This window comes from Melitaea cinxia, chromosome 12 (assembly GCF_905220565.1).
Source record: "Melitaea cinxia chromosome 12, ilMelCinx1.1, whole genome shotgun sequence".
Taxonomy (NCBI): Eukaryota; Metazoa; Arthropoda; class Insecta; order Lepidoptera; family Nymphalidae; genus Melitaea; species Melitaea cinxia.
Genome location: NC_059405.1, coordinates 16,305,846 through 16,322,160, shown reverse-complemented (window position 1 = coordinate 16,322,160; position 16,315 = coordinate 16,305,846). Strand labels below are relative to the sequence as shown.

General features: G+C 38.8%; 2 protein-coding genes across 2 annotated transcripts in view; one reads left to right on the top strand and one right to left on the bottom strand.

Moving 5' to 3' along the window:
• LOC123658293 (protein Aster-B-like) overlaps positions 1-1,714 on the bottom strand; it is a 56,594-nt gene extending 54,880 nt beyond the window's left edge. The window contains exons 1-2 of the mRNA XM_045593730.1: positions 1,512-1,714; positions 525-644 (exon numbers count right to left, since the gene is read on the bottom strand). Of these exons, the coding sequence (XP_045449686.1) occupies positions 525-644; positions 1,512-1,555 (164 nt within the window). The 5' untranslated portion in view covers positions 1,556-1,714. The remainder of the gene's footprint in view (positions 1-524; positions 645-1,511) is intronic.
• Positions 1,715-2,089: 375 nt separating this feature from the next.
• Positions 2,090-10,615, top strand: LOC123658507 (ribosome biogenesis protein BMS1 homolog). Its single transcript, XM_045593907.1, has 2 exons — positions 2,090-3,138; positions 8,024-10,615. The coding sequence occupies exons 1-2, from the start codon at positions 2,235-2,237 to the stop codon at positions 10,567-10,569; spliced, it is 3,450 nt and encodes a 1,149-aa protein (XP_045449863.1). The 5' UTR covers positions 2,090-2,234; the 3' UTR covers positions 10,570-10,615.
• Positions 10,616-16,315: the final 5,700 nt, after the last annotated feature.

Here is a 16,315-nt window from a genome sequence, read left to right as displayed (position 1 = left end):
AACTGGTACAACCAACAAAAAGTTATGAGGTAACACATATAAAAAAAAAATAATTATACATTAGAGTTGAGAATCTCTTCCTTTTTTAAAGTCAGAAATAATCAAACATTAATTATTTTTTTCAATTTTTTTTTTTTTTTGACAAAGTCATTTTGACTAGATAGGTATACATAAATAGTTGGTAAATTGTTAATATTTGTTTATTAGGTAATTTAGCTTAAACAAGCTGTGGGAGGAAAACTTTTAAACAAAACAACTTGACGAAAACATATCAAACGAACACTACACATACTGAAATTTTGAGTATTTTCTATTTTTATCAGAAAATCACTCACAAGACTAATCTACATGATATAAAATATTATTAAAATTATATCAAATTACATTGAGTAGCTATAATGTTTTCAGATTAACACCTAATTATACCACCGTATTATACTCCTAATTGGATTGCTCATTTGAAACTATATTCATATCATAATAGTTGGTGTAGTCTGCCTTGGTATTAAGCAATGGTAACTTACTTGTTCTCCAGTAAGCCCTGGTTGGGTTGTGTGATCACCCCTGAGAAACTGATAGCTTGGCTGATACTCTGTCCGATCGCATCTTGTGACGATATCACTAGATTTTCCACTGATTTTCTCCTAAAACACAATTTTCTTTTAAATATTTATTACGTCTATTAATCAATAATCAAAGCTAACAATTTTTAAGTAATTAATAGAGCTTAATATCCAGAGATGGATAAAGATATAGTTGTAAGTTGTGATTGAAATAAATAAATAATAAATAAATAAAATCAAGACGGGACTGGAAGAAACACTAAAATATATTTTTCTTAAAAAAATTAGCACATTTGAAATCATTTGTAATAATTAAAAGCTATCCTATAAGCTTTGAAAAATGATACACATACTATAATTGTTTTATATAAACTGTGTACTATATAAAGAAATAAACTACACAAATTCCTAAATATTCAATGTCATCACAGTATAATGTATAAAAGAGAATACAGAAGATTTAAAAATTAAATGTATAATTGCATTAAGTTGGTTGTTGCCATCACACGTGCTGATTTAATTGAAACAGAGCTCATACTTATGAACAATTTTAAAACATAAAGATATAAGTTTATTAAAACAAAGAGTAATGTTTAGCTTTATATTCAAAAACAGCTTAGTTTTTTTGCTATTACAATACTTAGCCATTATCAGATGTAAACATCTGACTTCTGCATACAGATATTTTTTTTTAATATTTTTAATTAAATGGTAATAATCTAATTTTAAAACAAAAAAGTATGCATTTATTAATTGATTATAATTATTATCTTTATTGACTGTTTTATTTATCGAGCGGGTCGGAGATCGATGACCTACATGAGTGCTTGGCTAAACACAACAAACAAACATAGGCAATGAAAGGTAGTAATTCGTAAATAAACTTGGACGTATAATATAATAATGTTTTATGACTGGTTATGTAGAACAACAATTAAATATACTAACATGGAAATAGCGACGTTTCGGCTCTCCAGTTCCGAAGTAGTCATAGTAAGTGCAATTGTTTTAGTTCACTTTCCTTTCTTCCACTCGTAAGCAATCATTAAGAGATGAGTTTTTTGCTTTCATCATCCAAATTGAAGGCTTTTTCACGAAAACACAATAGGTCAATCATACAACATTGATTCGCGGTGCCTCACTGACAGCTGAGCAATGTTATTCTTATCTGTGATAAAATAATAGATGATGATTCGAGTGTAGCTATGTTCGGTGTTTTCATTACGTTTAAAACTTTAAATAATTATAATGACCTCACGTTTATGTAGGTACTAGGTAATTTGTACCTGAACGTACATACATTATGGTGCGATGATTTGAATAACTATGATAGCAATTTCCTTGTTTAATTAAATGTATAGTTATAAGACAATAACTAATTAGTAACTTTATTGAGTAATTAGTAGAACTATTACATTTTTGAACATTCCACTGATGAATTAAGTAAAAATATAAAATTAAAATAAAATAAACGGCATTATAGAACTATTAAACTACCATTAACGATAAGCATTTTGTTGTTTCGTAAATTTGACCAATATGGTAACCCATTGCGTTTGAATGTCAAATGTTTTAGTTTTATGTTGGTTTTATGTCAACCACATGACAACAATGTCAATGTGAAAATACAACACGTGAGTTTATTTTGCAAAATTAAGTTAAAACATAGTTATGGCTGATGAGGCCATATTCGACAAGAAGAAATCGCATCGAGCTAAACATGCTGGCCGTAAAGCTGAGAAAAAGAAAAAGAAGAACCAAGTGGACCAGTCTAACCTATCGGCGAGGCAACGAAATCCTAAAGCCTTTGCTATTCAATCAGCTGTACGAGCTGAAAGACAATTTAGGCGCAGAGAAGATGTTATTGCAAAGAAACAACATATACCACAGGTTGATAAGACTCCATTAGAGCCGCCACCGATCGTTGTGGCAGTTGTCGGTCCACCGAGAGTTGGCAAAACAACGCTCATAAATAACCTTATAAAAAGTTTTATTAAAACAAACGTGACTAACACGAAAGGCCCTATTACAATAGTTACTTCGAAAAAGAGGCGTCTGACTTTAATTGAATGTAACAATGATATTAATTCAATGATTGATATAGCTAAATGTGTTGATCTAGTGTTACTCCTGTGTGACGCCAGCTTCGGCTTTGAGATGGAGATCTTCGAGTTCTTAAACATATGTCAAGTGCACGGAATGCCTAAAATAATGGGTGTCTTAACTCATCTCGACATGATCAAGAACGCGAAGAAACTCAAAATGACAAAGAAAACCTTGAAACATCGTTTCTGGACTGAAGTTTATCCAGGTGCCAAGTTGTTTTACCTATCCGGTATAGTTCACGGGGAGTACTTAAGGAATGAGATAAAGAATTTATCTAGATTCATATCTGTGATGAAGTTCAGGCCTCTAAGTTGGAGAATGACACACTCATACGTGTTGGCTGATAGACTTGAAGATATCACGAGTCAAGAGAGCATAAGAAAGGACCCGAAGATTAACAGAAATGTCGTCCTGTATGGCTACGTCAGAGGAGTGCCATTGATGAAGGATTCAGTTGTACATATCGCAGGTAACTTGATTATTTTTTTACATATTAGTCTTTGTTTTATTATTAGATAGATGACAGGAAAGATTCAATTGTTTCAATTAACACTTTTTAGTTGTTTGACTCTGACAATGTTTTATCAGTGTTCATGGCAATTGGTTTCTGTGCTTGAATCTGTGAGTTTATTATCAAGTAATGCTTATATATAATTCTGATTGTCATGATCTTGCCATTTGTTTGTGTTGCGTGGGTTTCCCTTCCCGCAATATAGGATTCTTGTCCTACGGGAAGGACCATTACATAGATAATATAAATAAATATTTTTGACATACACTCGGTCATTTGTTCACAAGATAAACTTAATGCTTAATAAAATAACTAATTAACTTAAACTTAATAATAAAATAACTTTTTCTGATTATATCGCCGTTGTTGTTGTTGTTGTTGTTGTACACGGGCTATTTTCCGCAACTCGACGTCTTGATGCGCCTTTTTTGCGTGATCGGCTGGTGGGCACTATTCGTGCCAGCCAAGCTCCTTGAGGAAGCCTAGCAGACCCTTCACGTTGCCGACGACTTCCTGGAGCAACCTCGGTGTCCCAAGGTGTAGTGCCCTGTAGTTCGCCACACCACCGCATTCCAGCAGGATATGTGAGGCCGTTTCCTCTGCCTCCAGGCACGCTCTGCACAGGGGGCTGTCTGTAACACCTAGATTGTGTAAGTGCTTGTTAAGCAAGGCATGTCCCGTAAGCGCCCCGACCAGTAGTCGGAGCTGGGCTCTTCCATAACCGCGAAGTTTGCGGGACAATCCTGGGTTGATCGTCGGAAGAGCTTCCTTGGTCTGCCTGCAGGTAGTTAGGTTTGTCCAATATTCTTGGTGCATTACCTTGGTGTTGTGTCGCAGCTGGCTGCGCAGCCATCCGAATGGCAGAGGCAGAATGGGTTCGGGTCCGTAGACCCTCATCTCCGATCCATTCCTCGCCAGTCGGTCGGCCGTGTCATTGCCTCGCGATCCACTGTGTCCCTTTATCCATTGAAGGGTAATGGTGTTTGTTTCACTTACCTTCGTCAGAGCTCGATGGCACTCGTATATTAGCCCTGATGTCATAATGTCGCTCTGTAGGGCTTGCAGGACCGATCTGCTGTCGGAAAGTATACGGATTGGAAAACCCTGTACCTCTCTAGACTTGATCGCTGTTGCTGCCATTATGATTCCCATACATTCCGCCTGGAAGACGGTGTTGTGGATTCCTAATGGCGATGAGATGTGGATATTCAGGTCTTCTGAGTAGACCCCAGAACCTGTACCTGTTGATGTTTTCGACCCGTCTGTGAAGATTCTTAACTCCCTAGGGTTGAGGCCTTCACCTGGGTCTTCGTGTAATTGTATTCTGTATCTTTTGTCGAATACGTACTGTTTGGGTATCCTGTCGGTAACCGCTTCGACGAGCGGTTCCCTGTTTGCCAGTTCGCCAAGTATTCCTGTATGTGCTACCTTTACGTTCCTCCAAAGGTTTAGCTTCCTGAGTCTTACCGCAGCCGCTCCCGCCTCCTGTTGGATAAACAGGTGCAGCGGCGGCAGGTTCAGTAGGGTTTCCAGGGCGGCTGTCGGAGTAGTCCTCATGCAGCCCGTAGTCGCCATGCAAGCTAGCCTTTGAAGTCGTTGTAGTTTTGCTTCTCCGGTGATTAGTCTGGTTCTCGGCCACCAAACCACAGCACCGTAGCTGATAATTGGCCTGATGACGGACTGGTACAGCCACAGAGTGACTTTTGGGGATAGACCCCATTTCTTACCTATCATTCTGCGGCACTGCCAGAAGGCTATTGTAGCCTTGTCAATTTTGCTGTTGAGATGCTTGCTCCAGTTCAGTTTGCTATCTAGAATAATTCCTAGATACTTTACCTCCGAGCTGAACTGTAGCTCCGTACCGAACAGTCTAGGGGGTTTGTAGCTCCCCAATTGCCGTTTGTTAGTGAACATTACCTGTTCCGTCTTTCCAGGATTGACGGTGAGTTCGTTATCTATGCACCATCTCTCCACAATTCGTAGCGCCTGCTGTGTGACACTGCACACGGTACTGCTGACTCTGCCGCTGATTAGGATGGCGATATCATCAGCGTACCCGATCGTGAAGTAGTTGTGCTGGTTCAGTCTGGTTATAAGGTCGTTTACCACTAGGTTCCACAGTAGTGGGGAAAGCACCCCTCCTTGTGGACATCCTCTGGCTACCAGTGCATGTTGTGCCTCAGTTGATGTAAGTTTGATGACTCTTTTTCTGAGCATGTTACCTATCCAGTCGATCATCATCGGGTGTACCCCGTGCTTAACTAGGGCCGACGAGATGCTGTTGAAGTTAGTCTTGTCAAAGGCTCCTTCTATGTCGATGAAGGTGCCAAGACACATAGCCTTGTTTTCAATGGCCTCTTCTATTTTACTGACCACTGCATGTAGAGCTGACTCTGTTGATTTACCTTGGCTGTACGCGTGTTGGTTTGGATGTAGGCGTACTGTAGCTAGGGCGTTTTCTCTCAGATCCCGTTCGCACAGCCTTTCCAGAGTCTTCAGTAGAAAAGATGTAAGACTTATAGGTCTGTGGGATTTGGGTTCAGAGTAGTCACTTTTTCCCGGTTTGGGGATGAAGATTACCTTTACCTCCCTCCACTGCCTCGGCACGTAGCTGTGAGCTAAACAGGCCGCCAAAACAGTGGTAAGCCTCTGGATCAGTCGGTTACTTCCCCACTTTAGAAGTGCCGGGAAGACCCCGTCCAACCCTGGGGATTTGAAGGAGTCAAAGCTGTTGATAGCCCATCTGACTTTTGATGGGCTTACTACCTTGAGTGCATATTCCCAATGCTCCTCTGTTGGGGCTACGTCCTCCTCGGGCCAGTCCACCGACTGCATGATGTGGCACCCTGGGAAATGTGTCTCAACCAGGATGCACTCTGCTTCTTCCGGCGTGCTCGTGAAGGTGTTGTCAGGCTTTCTTAGGGAGCCCTTCAGCTGGCAGGATTGGTTTGCTAAGACCTTCCTTACCCTATTGGCCTGTTCGCAGGTTTCCACGCTGCTGCAGAATTTGCGCCACGAGTCGGTGCTTCTGTACCTTAGTCGTTTCTTGTATCTGGACTTGGCTTTCTTATACCTGTCCCAGTCCAGATCGGCGCATGTATTCATTGCTCTGTTTAAAAGTCGCCTCACCTTTTTCCTGAGTCTTTCCAGTTCAGGCCCCCACCAGGTTACTTTGTTCTCCGGTGGCAATGATAAGGGACATGCAGTTTGGTAGGAGTCTATAATGTTGCTAGTCAAAGTATCTACCTGCTGTTCTATATGTTCTGTTCCCACAAGCCGGTCTGGGCATGCCTGCTCACTGAGCAGCTGCTCCAGTCTCTCAGCGTAGTGCACGCGGTCAGTTTTGCGTGGGTTACGCCTAGGGGTTGTTGGAACTGTATTTACCTGCACATCGAAGCGTATCCATCTGTGATCTGAGCACGATGCCTCATCGGATACGTGCCAGTTGGAGATGGTCTCGGAGGCCGCTTCTGTGGCAAGAGTTAGGTCGATGATTGTCCTGCTACGTCTGTTCACGAAAGTGGGCTCAGAGCCCACATTCATGATCTGTAGGTTTGTCGTCATCAGATATTCAACTAAGAGCTTACCTCTTTCGTTTGTTGTTTTCATTCCCCATAGGGTGTGATGTGCGTTGGAGTCAGTGCCTATAATTAGTTGCAGCCTGGCCTCTTCGCAGTATGTTATCAGCCGTGCCATGTCGTGCGGCGGTGGCGCATCAGCCTCCGGCATGTAGGCCGACGCGATCACCATCTCCGGCAGGCTGTGGTCTTGCGTACTATGCAGCTGTATGGCGCACACATCTCTAGAACAGAATCTCGTTAATGTTTGCGCCTGTATATTGTTGGTGATGTAAATACAGGCCCTGCTGTTTTCCGAGCCTGTATGTGTAATTAGCTTACCTCCAGAGTTCCGGAGTCCGCATACAGTGCCATTCCTGACCCACGGCTCCTGGATCAGTGCAATGGCTGTTGTGTTAACCTCCAACCATTTACGCATTTGAGCCGTTGCTGTCATGCTATGGTGGAGGTTTGCTTGGAGGACTTTACAGGATGGGTGAGCTGGGTAAGCCATCGTCAGACAGCATCCCTGCCTCCTCCATCACTGTCTCCCCTATGGCCAGGTTGTCCAGGCTTGCCAGGCAAGCCCCCTCCTCCGACTCCAGAAGCAGCTCCTCCACGACCACTGCCTCTTCGGTCTGGGGTTTGGGGCTCGACTGCCTCACAGGGGGTGGCTCGGGGATAGCCGGGATTGCTCCCGACCCTTCCCCCTTCGCCTGTTCTCCGTTGTTTTGATCCTCCATGGGGTCGTCATGCTCCGTTGGCAGGTGCTCGGTAAATTTACCTTTCGGACCCTGGAACTTCACGTACACCGACCCCAGCAAATAGCAGAGTCGGCGCTCTCGTTCCACCAGGGTCTGCACCACGTCCTCGGGAGCGCTGAAGATCAGGAACGTATTACCTTCCTGTCTGTCAACCTTATGGAGGATCCAGCTGTCTACCTTACGGCGCCACGGTTCGCTTAAACCGAATATAAAAATCATCATATCGAAAATTTCGCTCGAGCGGGTACATCGTTCCATAGCTTAATTGGTTAGAGCGCCGACACGGTAAGTCGGAGACGCGGGTCGAACCCCGCTGGAGCGGTCAATTTTTGATATGATATTCAAAAAAATTAAACAAATGCTAGTTATGGTAATAATAACAGTACTATGTTATGTAACAAATAACTTATAAAATATAATTAATAATTAATTTAAATTTTACAAATAAAATTGTAAAATTGATTCCATAGAAAAAATCCAAATTTATTTTTTTAGTTAATATATTATATTTTATCTTTTCAGGAGTTAGTGATATGAGAATAAGTGAGTTGTCATATTTGCCTGATCCGTGTCCACTGCCTAGTAGGGAGAAAAAAAGGCACTTAATAGAGAGGGAGAGGCAAATATATGCACCCTTCTCTGGTGTCGGAGGCATCGTGTATGACAAGGATGCAGTCTACATTGAACTTAAAGGGTCACATTCTCATAAACAGGACGACGAAGAAATTGATGAGAAGCAGGCGTTATTAAAAAATGTTGTGGAAACTAAGGAAACAGTTGATGAGCAAATGCAAGAAACTGGGTTAAAATTATTCAGTGGCGGTGATGTGATATATCCAGATATGTTGAAAGACGATGAATACTTACAGCATGGTAAAAGTCAAGATAGTGACTCAAGTTCTGATGAACAGGAGTCAGATTATGAACGTGATTCTGAAAATGATAGTGGTATCGATCAAAGTGAAAAAGATACAAAGTCAAGCTCTAAACTTCCATGGGATAACAATTCTGGCTCTGAAGACGAAGGTGATGATGACGACGATGATAACGGCAATAGTCCTGAAAAAGATGATGAAAATGATTCGAATTCTGATGAAACAGAATCCGAAAACGAGGAAGTTAATGAGGAAGATTTCAGTATAAAATGGAAAGAAAAATTAAGTGAAAATGCGACCAATGCATACTTTGAGCGACAAAAAACCTCTAAAAATATCATGAAATTAGTTTATGGTGATTTCGAAATAGGAAATAAAACAAAGAATCAGACTGAAGAAGAAGATTCAGAAGATAGCGATGACACAAAGAGTGCTGGCTTATTAAAGACAGTCACCAGTTCTCAAAAGAAGAAACATAAAGAAAAAGAACAATTAGATCTTGATGAGTGTTCATTTTTCTATTCTTTAGAGAAACCCAATTTAAGAGACTGGACGAAAGATGAGAACAAAATGATGATAATAAATAATTTTGTGACTGGTAAAAGATCTGCAGACGAAGACGCCGAGGAACTTTTGAAATTAGACGACGCTAGTGACGGAGACGACGAAATTTACGGAGACTTTGAAGATTTAGAAACTGGTGAAAAACATGTTAATGAAGAAAAATCAGATAAACAATCAAAAGAGGAAGAAGTCGCTGGATCAAAAAGAAAAGCAGACCCAACTAAATCAGAAATTTTAAATAAAAAACTTAAATTGAAAGCGAAGTTTGATGCTGAATATGACAATCCAGATGATCACAGAATTAAGGGCGATCATTCATATTACGAGAGTCTAAAGGCTGAAGCTCTTAAACAATCAGAGTTAAATAAGTCAGTCTTTGAAAACTTAGATAATGGTTTAAGAATTGAAGTTGAAGGGTTTAGACCTGGTCTGTACGTGAGAATGTTATTCAAAAACATGCCATCGGAGCTCGTAACGAACTTCGACGCCAGCTATCCACTTCTCATAGGGGCATTGAATATGGCTGAACAGAATATAGGATTTGTATCTTGTAAAGTTAAAAAGCATAGATGGTATAAAAAGATCTTAAAAACAAATGATCCACTAATTATATCACTAGGGTGGCGCAGGTTCCAAACGCTACCAATATATTCCAAAATTGAAGATGATTTAAAGTGTAGATATTTGAAATACACGCCGGAACACGTTACGTGTAACATGCACTTTTATGGTCCGATAACACCACAAAATACAGGTTTTCTAGCTTTACAAACAGTTAGCAATGCCACGAACGAAATACAGCATTTGGGTTTTAGAATTGCAGCAACGGGTAGTGTCAATGAAATCAACAAGTCCACGCAAATTATGAAAAAGTTAAAATTGGTTGGAACACCTTTAAAAATTTATAAGAAAACAGCTTTCATTAAAGACATGTTTACGACGACTCTTGAAGTTGCAAAATTCGAAGGAGCAAGAGTGAAAACTGTATCAGGAATAAGAGGACAGATAAAAAAAGCTTTAAGTAAACCCGAAGGCGCTTTTCGTGCTACGTTTGAAGACAAAATACTTATGAGCGATGTAGTTTTTTGTAGAACGTGGTTTAAAGTAGACGTAACTAAATTTTACGCCCCTGTTGTTAACCTTTTACTGCCAATGGGTAAGAAGAATGCTTGGGAAGGAATGAAAACTAAAGGTCAATTGAAACGAGAACGCAATATAAAATATGACGCAAATAATGATTCAATGTACACTGAAATTGTGAGGGAGCCCAAAGTATTCAAGCCTTTAGTTATACCAAAAGAATTACAGAAGGCCTTACCTTACAAAATTAAACCCAAAGCCAAGACCATGACATTGTCAAAAACTAACAAAAAGGAGCAGTTCTCAGGCCGGATAGCGGTAATTAAGAATCCACATGAACAACAAGTATCTAATGTTATGAAAATGCTGAAAACTAATTTCGAAAAGAAGAAGGAAGTCCAGAAAAAGTTAACTTCAGAGAAAATGAAAAAGTTCAAGAAGCAGCAAGAAGCAGAGGAATGGCGTAAGATTAAACGACAGAAGGAAGTTAAAAAGAAAATATGTCGGCAATTAAGTAAAATGTCCAATAAGAAGCAAAAGCAAATGTAGAATGTTAACGTTGTACTATTTAAAATAAATTTACTGTTTTTAATCACGTTATAATTTTATTCTGACCGCTTCTAATAAAAGTTAAGGTTATTTACGGCCGAACCCAATATTCAATCTATCTCTGGTTATGTCCTACTAGAGACAGAAATATCTATCTATCATTCATTTTACTGACCCAATAAACTTGTCGACGATAGGCAATCTTATCCTTCAAAGCTGTCTATCGACGAGAGGGAAGATAGCTTACTAGAGATAACAGTTCGTATGAAAATGACAGTGTAAGCGTCCCAATAATAATAGAGTTCTATCTGTCAGTAACGTTGGTTATCTTTAGTAACAACAATATCCGATCTATAGTTTTCGGGGGATAACTAAGATTTATTAATTGAAAAAGTATTTTCTTTGTTTAAAATAAAATTAATTTCGAGTGAAAAATAATGGCAGACTCAAGTTCAAGTAGCAGTTCAAGTGATATTGCTCTTTTGCAACAATTAATTGAATAAAAATAATATGTTTCTTGTGAAATAATACTTACTTTACTCATCTTGTGAATAAAACAAACAATTTGGTGAATGATTGTACCTATAATTTGCAATGATTTGTATAATTTGAATTTTGATTTGTAAAAAAATTATACAAATTCAAACGAAACAACGATTCATTAAAGCGTAATGGCGTCGTAGCGTCTTTTCGTGTCGTGTTAAAACGTTCCGTTACTAGATTTACCATGCATTCCATATTAAAATAATATCATTTATTATAATTTAAAAAGTCTGTGTAAAAATTAATTTGTCCATATTTTTATAAAACAAGATTACTTTAATATGAATAAAATTTGTATGACAAATTTAAATACTACAAAACATCTGTGTAACATAACTGAGGCCGTCTGTGACGCTGCGTATACTGGAATGTAAGGAAGAGCTCAGGTAGCCGGTCTATCTACAGCTAACTAGAGATAGTAGTCCCCTATGCGAATTATTGGGACAACTACAAAGGATAGATAGCTAGTTATTAGCAGTCGATGATAACTACCTATCTCTATCTTTAGATTGAATATTGGGTTCGGCCGTTAGTTAATAGTAGTTACTGTAGTTCAGTAACTTGTCATGGGTGTAATTCAATTGGTATAGTTTGCTTATTACGTTTCCCACAGATACTATTAATTATTCATTATAATTAATAATTTTATATTTCACTAGCGATCCGCCCCGGCTTTGCACGGGTGCATTGCTGATACTAAATATACTACAGAATGCCTTTATTTATAGTGTGAAGCTAGCTTATAGGATGGTTATTAATATAATAACAACATTCAAATTTTTAAAACGTTGTTACAGAATGTGTTGAAGAAATAAAGGTTCACTGCTCGTTCTCCGTAGGTGATAGCGTGATAATATGTGGCTTATATGTTGACCCGACTTCTTAATAATATTCGTGCCAAATTTGAAGTAAATCCATGTAGTACTTTTTGAGTTTATCCCGGACATACATACAGACAAACAGACAAAAATTCTAAAAACCATATTTTTGGCTTCGGTATCGATTGTAGATCACACCCCAAGTATTCTTTTAAAAAAAATATTCAATGTACAGTTTTGACTTTCCTACCATTTTATTATATGTATAGATGTTAATGATGAGCTTTACAAGTTTTAGAATATTGTTTTACATAATCCAAAAATCTAGTCTCCTGCTTCCATTGCTTCATACTGTACAGTTCGTACAACTTATTTCTACTCTTATAAATAAAAATACCTTCAGAGGCAAATTCACTAAATCTTAAGTTTACATTTGTATCAAGTTTTTATTTTAAAATTTTATAAAATAATTTACCTGTCGACCGATTACGCTTCAGCCTGTAATAGTGCAAACTACTGGGCATAGGTCTCTTTCCTCGTGTAGGAAAAGGATCAGAGCTTAATCCACCACGCTGCTCCAATGCGGGTTGGCGGATATATTCTCTACTATGAGTAACGATCGCTATCAGATGTACATGCTAACAACCGGGACCGACGGCTTATCGTGCTCTCCGAGGCACGGTGGGGAGACCCACAAGGACTGCACCCAGACCACGGCAAACACCTGTATGGCCAATACAAATGTTTGTCATGTGCGGGAATCGAACCCGCAACCGCCAGCGCAACAGGCACAATCCATAGCTGTGACCGTTGTGCCAACGCGGCGTCGACCGATTGAAATAATTAATTACATTAAGTTGTTTTATCATTATTTGTATGTTAATCTATACAAATGAATAAAATTGGAGTGTCTGTTTGTAATATTAAAATAACCGCTTTTTACTAAATGCATATGGATGTTTACACGATACATATATCAAACTTTTGTTACAAATTTTGTCTGTCTGTCTGTTTGGACCGGCTTATCTCTGAAAAGGCTGGACCGATTTTGACGGGACTTTCACTGGCTGATAGCTGATATAATAAAGATTAACTTAGCTACTTTTATTTTAGACATTTATTTATTTTATAACTGCAAACTGAACAATAACTTTTTGTTAAATTCCGCGCGAAGTCGCGAGCACAGGTAGTATGTCTAATATACTTATATTATTAAATGAAGTAAATAAAAATGATATCAATAACATGTCTAAATATTTAAATATAAACATGAGAGAGCTCGAGAGGACAGGGCGATAAAATAAAACAAAGTAGCTTAGTATCGTGTAAATTGTATTTACCTCTTATCATTATGCATAACGTATGTCGTCATCGCACGTTCAGTAAATGTTTTTACAAACGTTACATAGTTCAGATTACATTGGTCAAAATAACAATAATCGCTGCCTACACCGGAAACGTTCTCGCGCGGGAAGCGTCAACTTACACGAAAGCCTGGAATGTCGCCGGGCCGGGACCGGACCGGCACCGGACCGGCCAGCGGCACGAGTGCTTCCCTACGCGAAGCTATTTAACACATACGAAAATTATATACATTCGACGATCTCTAGAATCCTATGTTACATTAATTCCTTACGTGAAGGTAACTTTACTCTTTGGTAGGAGCGGCCGGTTGGCACTTGTGGAGACTGACGTGTCGACACCCTGTGGCCGCGCCCAGTGACGGACGTCACGTCACGTCACGTCACGTCACGTCACGTCACGTCACGTCACTGCTGTAACGAAATGATATGGACCGGTGGTGTCGAGACGCCGCGCGTCGGTCGCACCCGTGTTCTAGACGTATGCTAAATTAATTTATAATCGTACGCCAATATTTTTAAGCCACCTTGATAAGTTCATATATAATATTCTAATAATATGTCAAGAGACCCGTGAAAGCAATGATATTTAAAGTATTTGTAAAAAATAATAATAATTGAAATCGGCAATAAAAAATAAATTTATACTGTGACGTATAATGACGTGTATTTGATAAAAATTAAGTATATCTCTGAAATCTAACAGCCACGGGCCCCGGCGCTGGCGATGAATGTTCATCGACAATAATTGGACGATATAAAAACGTTTAAGACACGACATTACAAATATCGCTCCTAAGTCGCTGTGATCACATCGAGGGCCTAAACTTCGGTTACAATAATCCTAAACCATCCCGATGGACAAGCGAACCTCTAACTTTATAATACTGTAACAAATATATACAAGTCACTGGAACTCCCGGTCCCCACGCCCTTCGATCGCGCTAAATAAAATAAAAGTACTAAAAATTGTGATTTCGACAACCGTTAGTGTCATACACGAATGAGGTATTCATTGAACAAGGTGTATCTACGTCGAGTGTTGCCAGCTAGCAATAACTTAAAATTGTCTAGTTAATAAATAATTAATTAAGCATAAAATCAATATAAAATAAAATAAACAACTTCGTTTGAACACATCCTAGCTAAATATTGCTACATTTCATATCTACTTCATATAAACGCTATTTAGAAACCATATTTACATAGTATTCGCTACTAATAAAGATTCCGTCAAACTAAAATCGGTTAGCTATACAATTATATACTTTATACCATTAGCTATCGGGATTACGATGGAGTGGGGGATGGCGGTCGGCCTGTCGACTTGGAATACCGTAAAAATTGTTACCACAGGTAAAAAATGAAACATTTGCTATAACTGTCACTTTGACATTGACAGGAGTGTGACGTTTAATGATTATTGTCAGTTTAGAAGTGGTATCGCCGACGAGCCGCCGCCCCACCACTGCGCACTGCAGACTACATCCAACACCACTTGTAAACGCTTAACAAAATATACCATAGCTACGATCCATGTCGCTACAAGGTACTTAATAAAATATAAGATTATAAAACGATGTCGTAACACTGTACACGAGACTAGTATACGTGTGCCGTCTGTAACGCTAGCTCACGCCGTACACGGGTCTACACTAAGCGAACGCTTAACTATACAATGAACACAAAAATACTGTCGCCTCAGAGCGGTGTAATAGAAGTGACATTAATCGTGACACAAAGTCTTACATTAAGAAATACGATACTCCACTATAATAAAATCGGAAGTCATTTATATACTTATGTCACTTCCACGACACCCAGCTCCGACTAACATACAATTTAATATTTTTAAATAAGCATATCAACGGTAATATGAAAACGTTTTAAAGTTTCTCAGTTAAAAGGATGTCTAGTAAGTACATTAGAACGTTATTGAGTAACAGAGAGGCACACGTTATATGTAAAGCTATATGTACACTGACCTCGGCGAGGCACTTGGTAGACTTACTCCGAACTACTGACTCTATGACAGTGCATACCGTTTAAAAATACTCATACACCAACATTATACCAAAGCAATAAGGTTTTAGAAATTACAAAAGAAACGAGAAAATTTGGAATATTTTTGACTTAATCAGATCTTTTTTTTTTCACATGGTAATGTTCGCACGACATACACCGCAGAGCCTTGTCTTGGTTTTATTATCGATAGTAATAAATATAATGTGGAATACGCGTTAAGTACATTGTAAAACTACCCTCGGAGCACTTCCATCAATTAAATATATTGTAATATAAAGCGTTACGCTACAACGATTTTATTAAATAGTTATTATACACAGACGATAGTTTATTGTATTAACAAATTTTTCTCTTAAAAAATCTGGCAACACCTTAGCTTCGAAGAAAATCCTGCTTCGTTTTAATAATTAAAATTTGACTAGATAATGGAAAATGTAAATATGATTACTTTATTGTCCTGCGAGACCGAATTTTTTATAAGATTGTCTATTCGTTGCGTCTAAGTGTGTTGCCATATTACAAAAGGACAACCTGACGACAATATATCAAACTTCATACATTTGGAGACTTAGCATACATTGCAGCACAACTTCCGATCTGGCGATCGTACACAAACCTACATTAAATAAATTATAATTACAATAATAAATAAACCAATATATTTACAATTCACTGGTCACTGGTGAGCTCCCATTATTGTTTATAATTTGTAAAAATATTTAAAAGATAAAATTGTAACAGTAAATCTTAAAGAATTTAAAATCTGATATCCATTTTCTCGAGTCTTCTTTACTGATGCTTGAAGACTATAATAAAATAACAAATCCCACTCTTTATCCGTTCGATCGATCCAAGCGTGTCTTAAATCTGCAAACTGAACCCAGGCCTCGCCCCCCGTCACGAGCCGTCACGAGCCCCGGGGGACGTGGGGGGTGTTGGGGGTGTTGGGGGTGTTGGGGGTGTTGGGGGTGTTGGGGGCGCCTAGTTGATGGTGTGGTG

Excerpts from the sequence above, each read along its gene's own strand:
- LOC123658507 (XM_045593907.1), top strand. The coding sequence starts at position 2,235 with ATGGCTGATGAGGCCATATTCGACAAGAAGAAATCGCATCGAGCTAAA. Across the intron at positions 3,139-8,023 it reads TTCAGTTGTACATATCGCAG|GAGTTAGTGATATGAGAATA; the intron begins GTAACTTGATTA and ends TTATCTTTTCAG.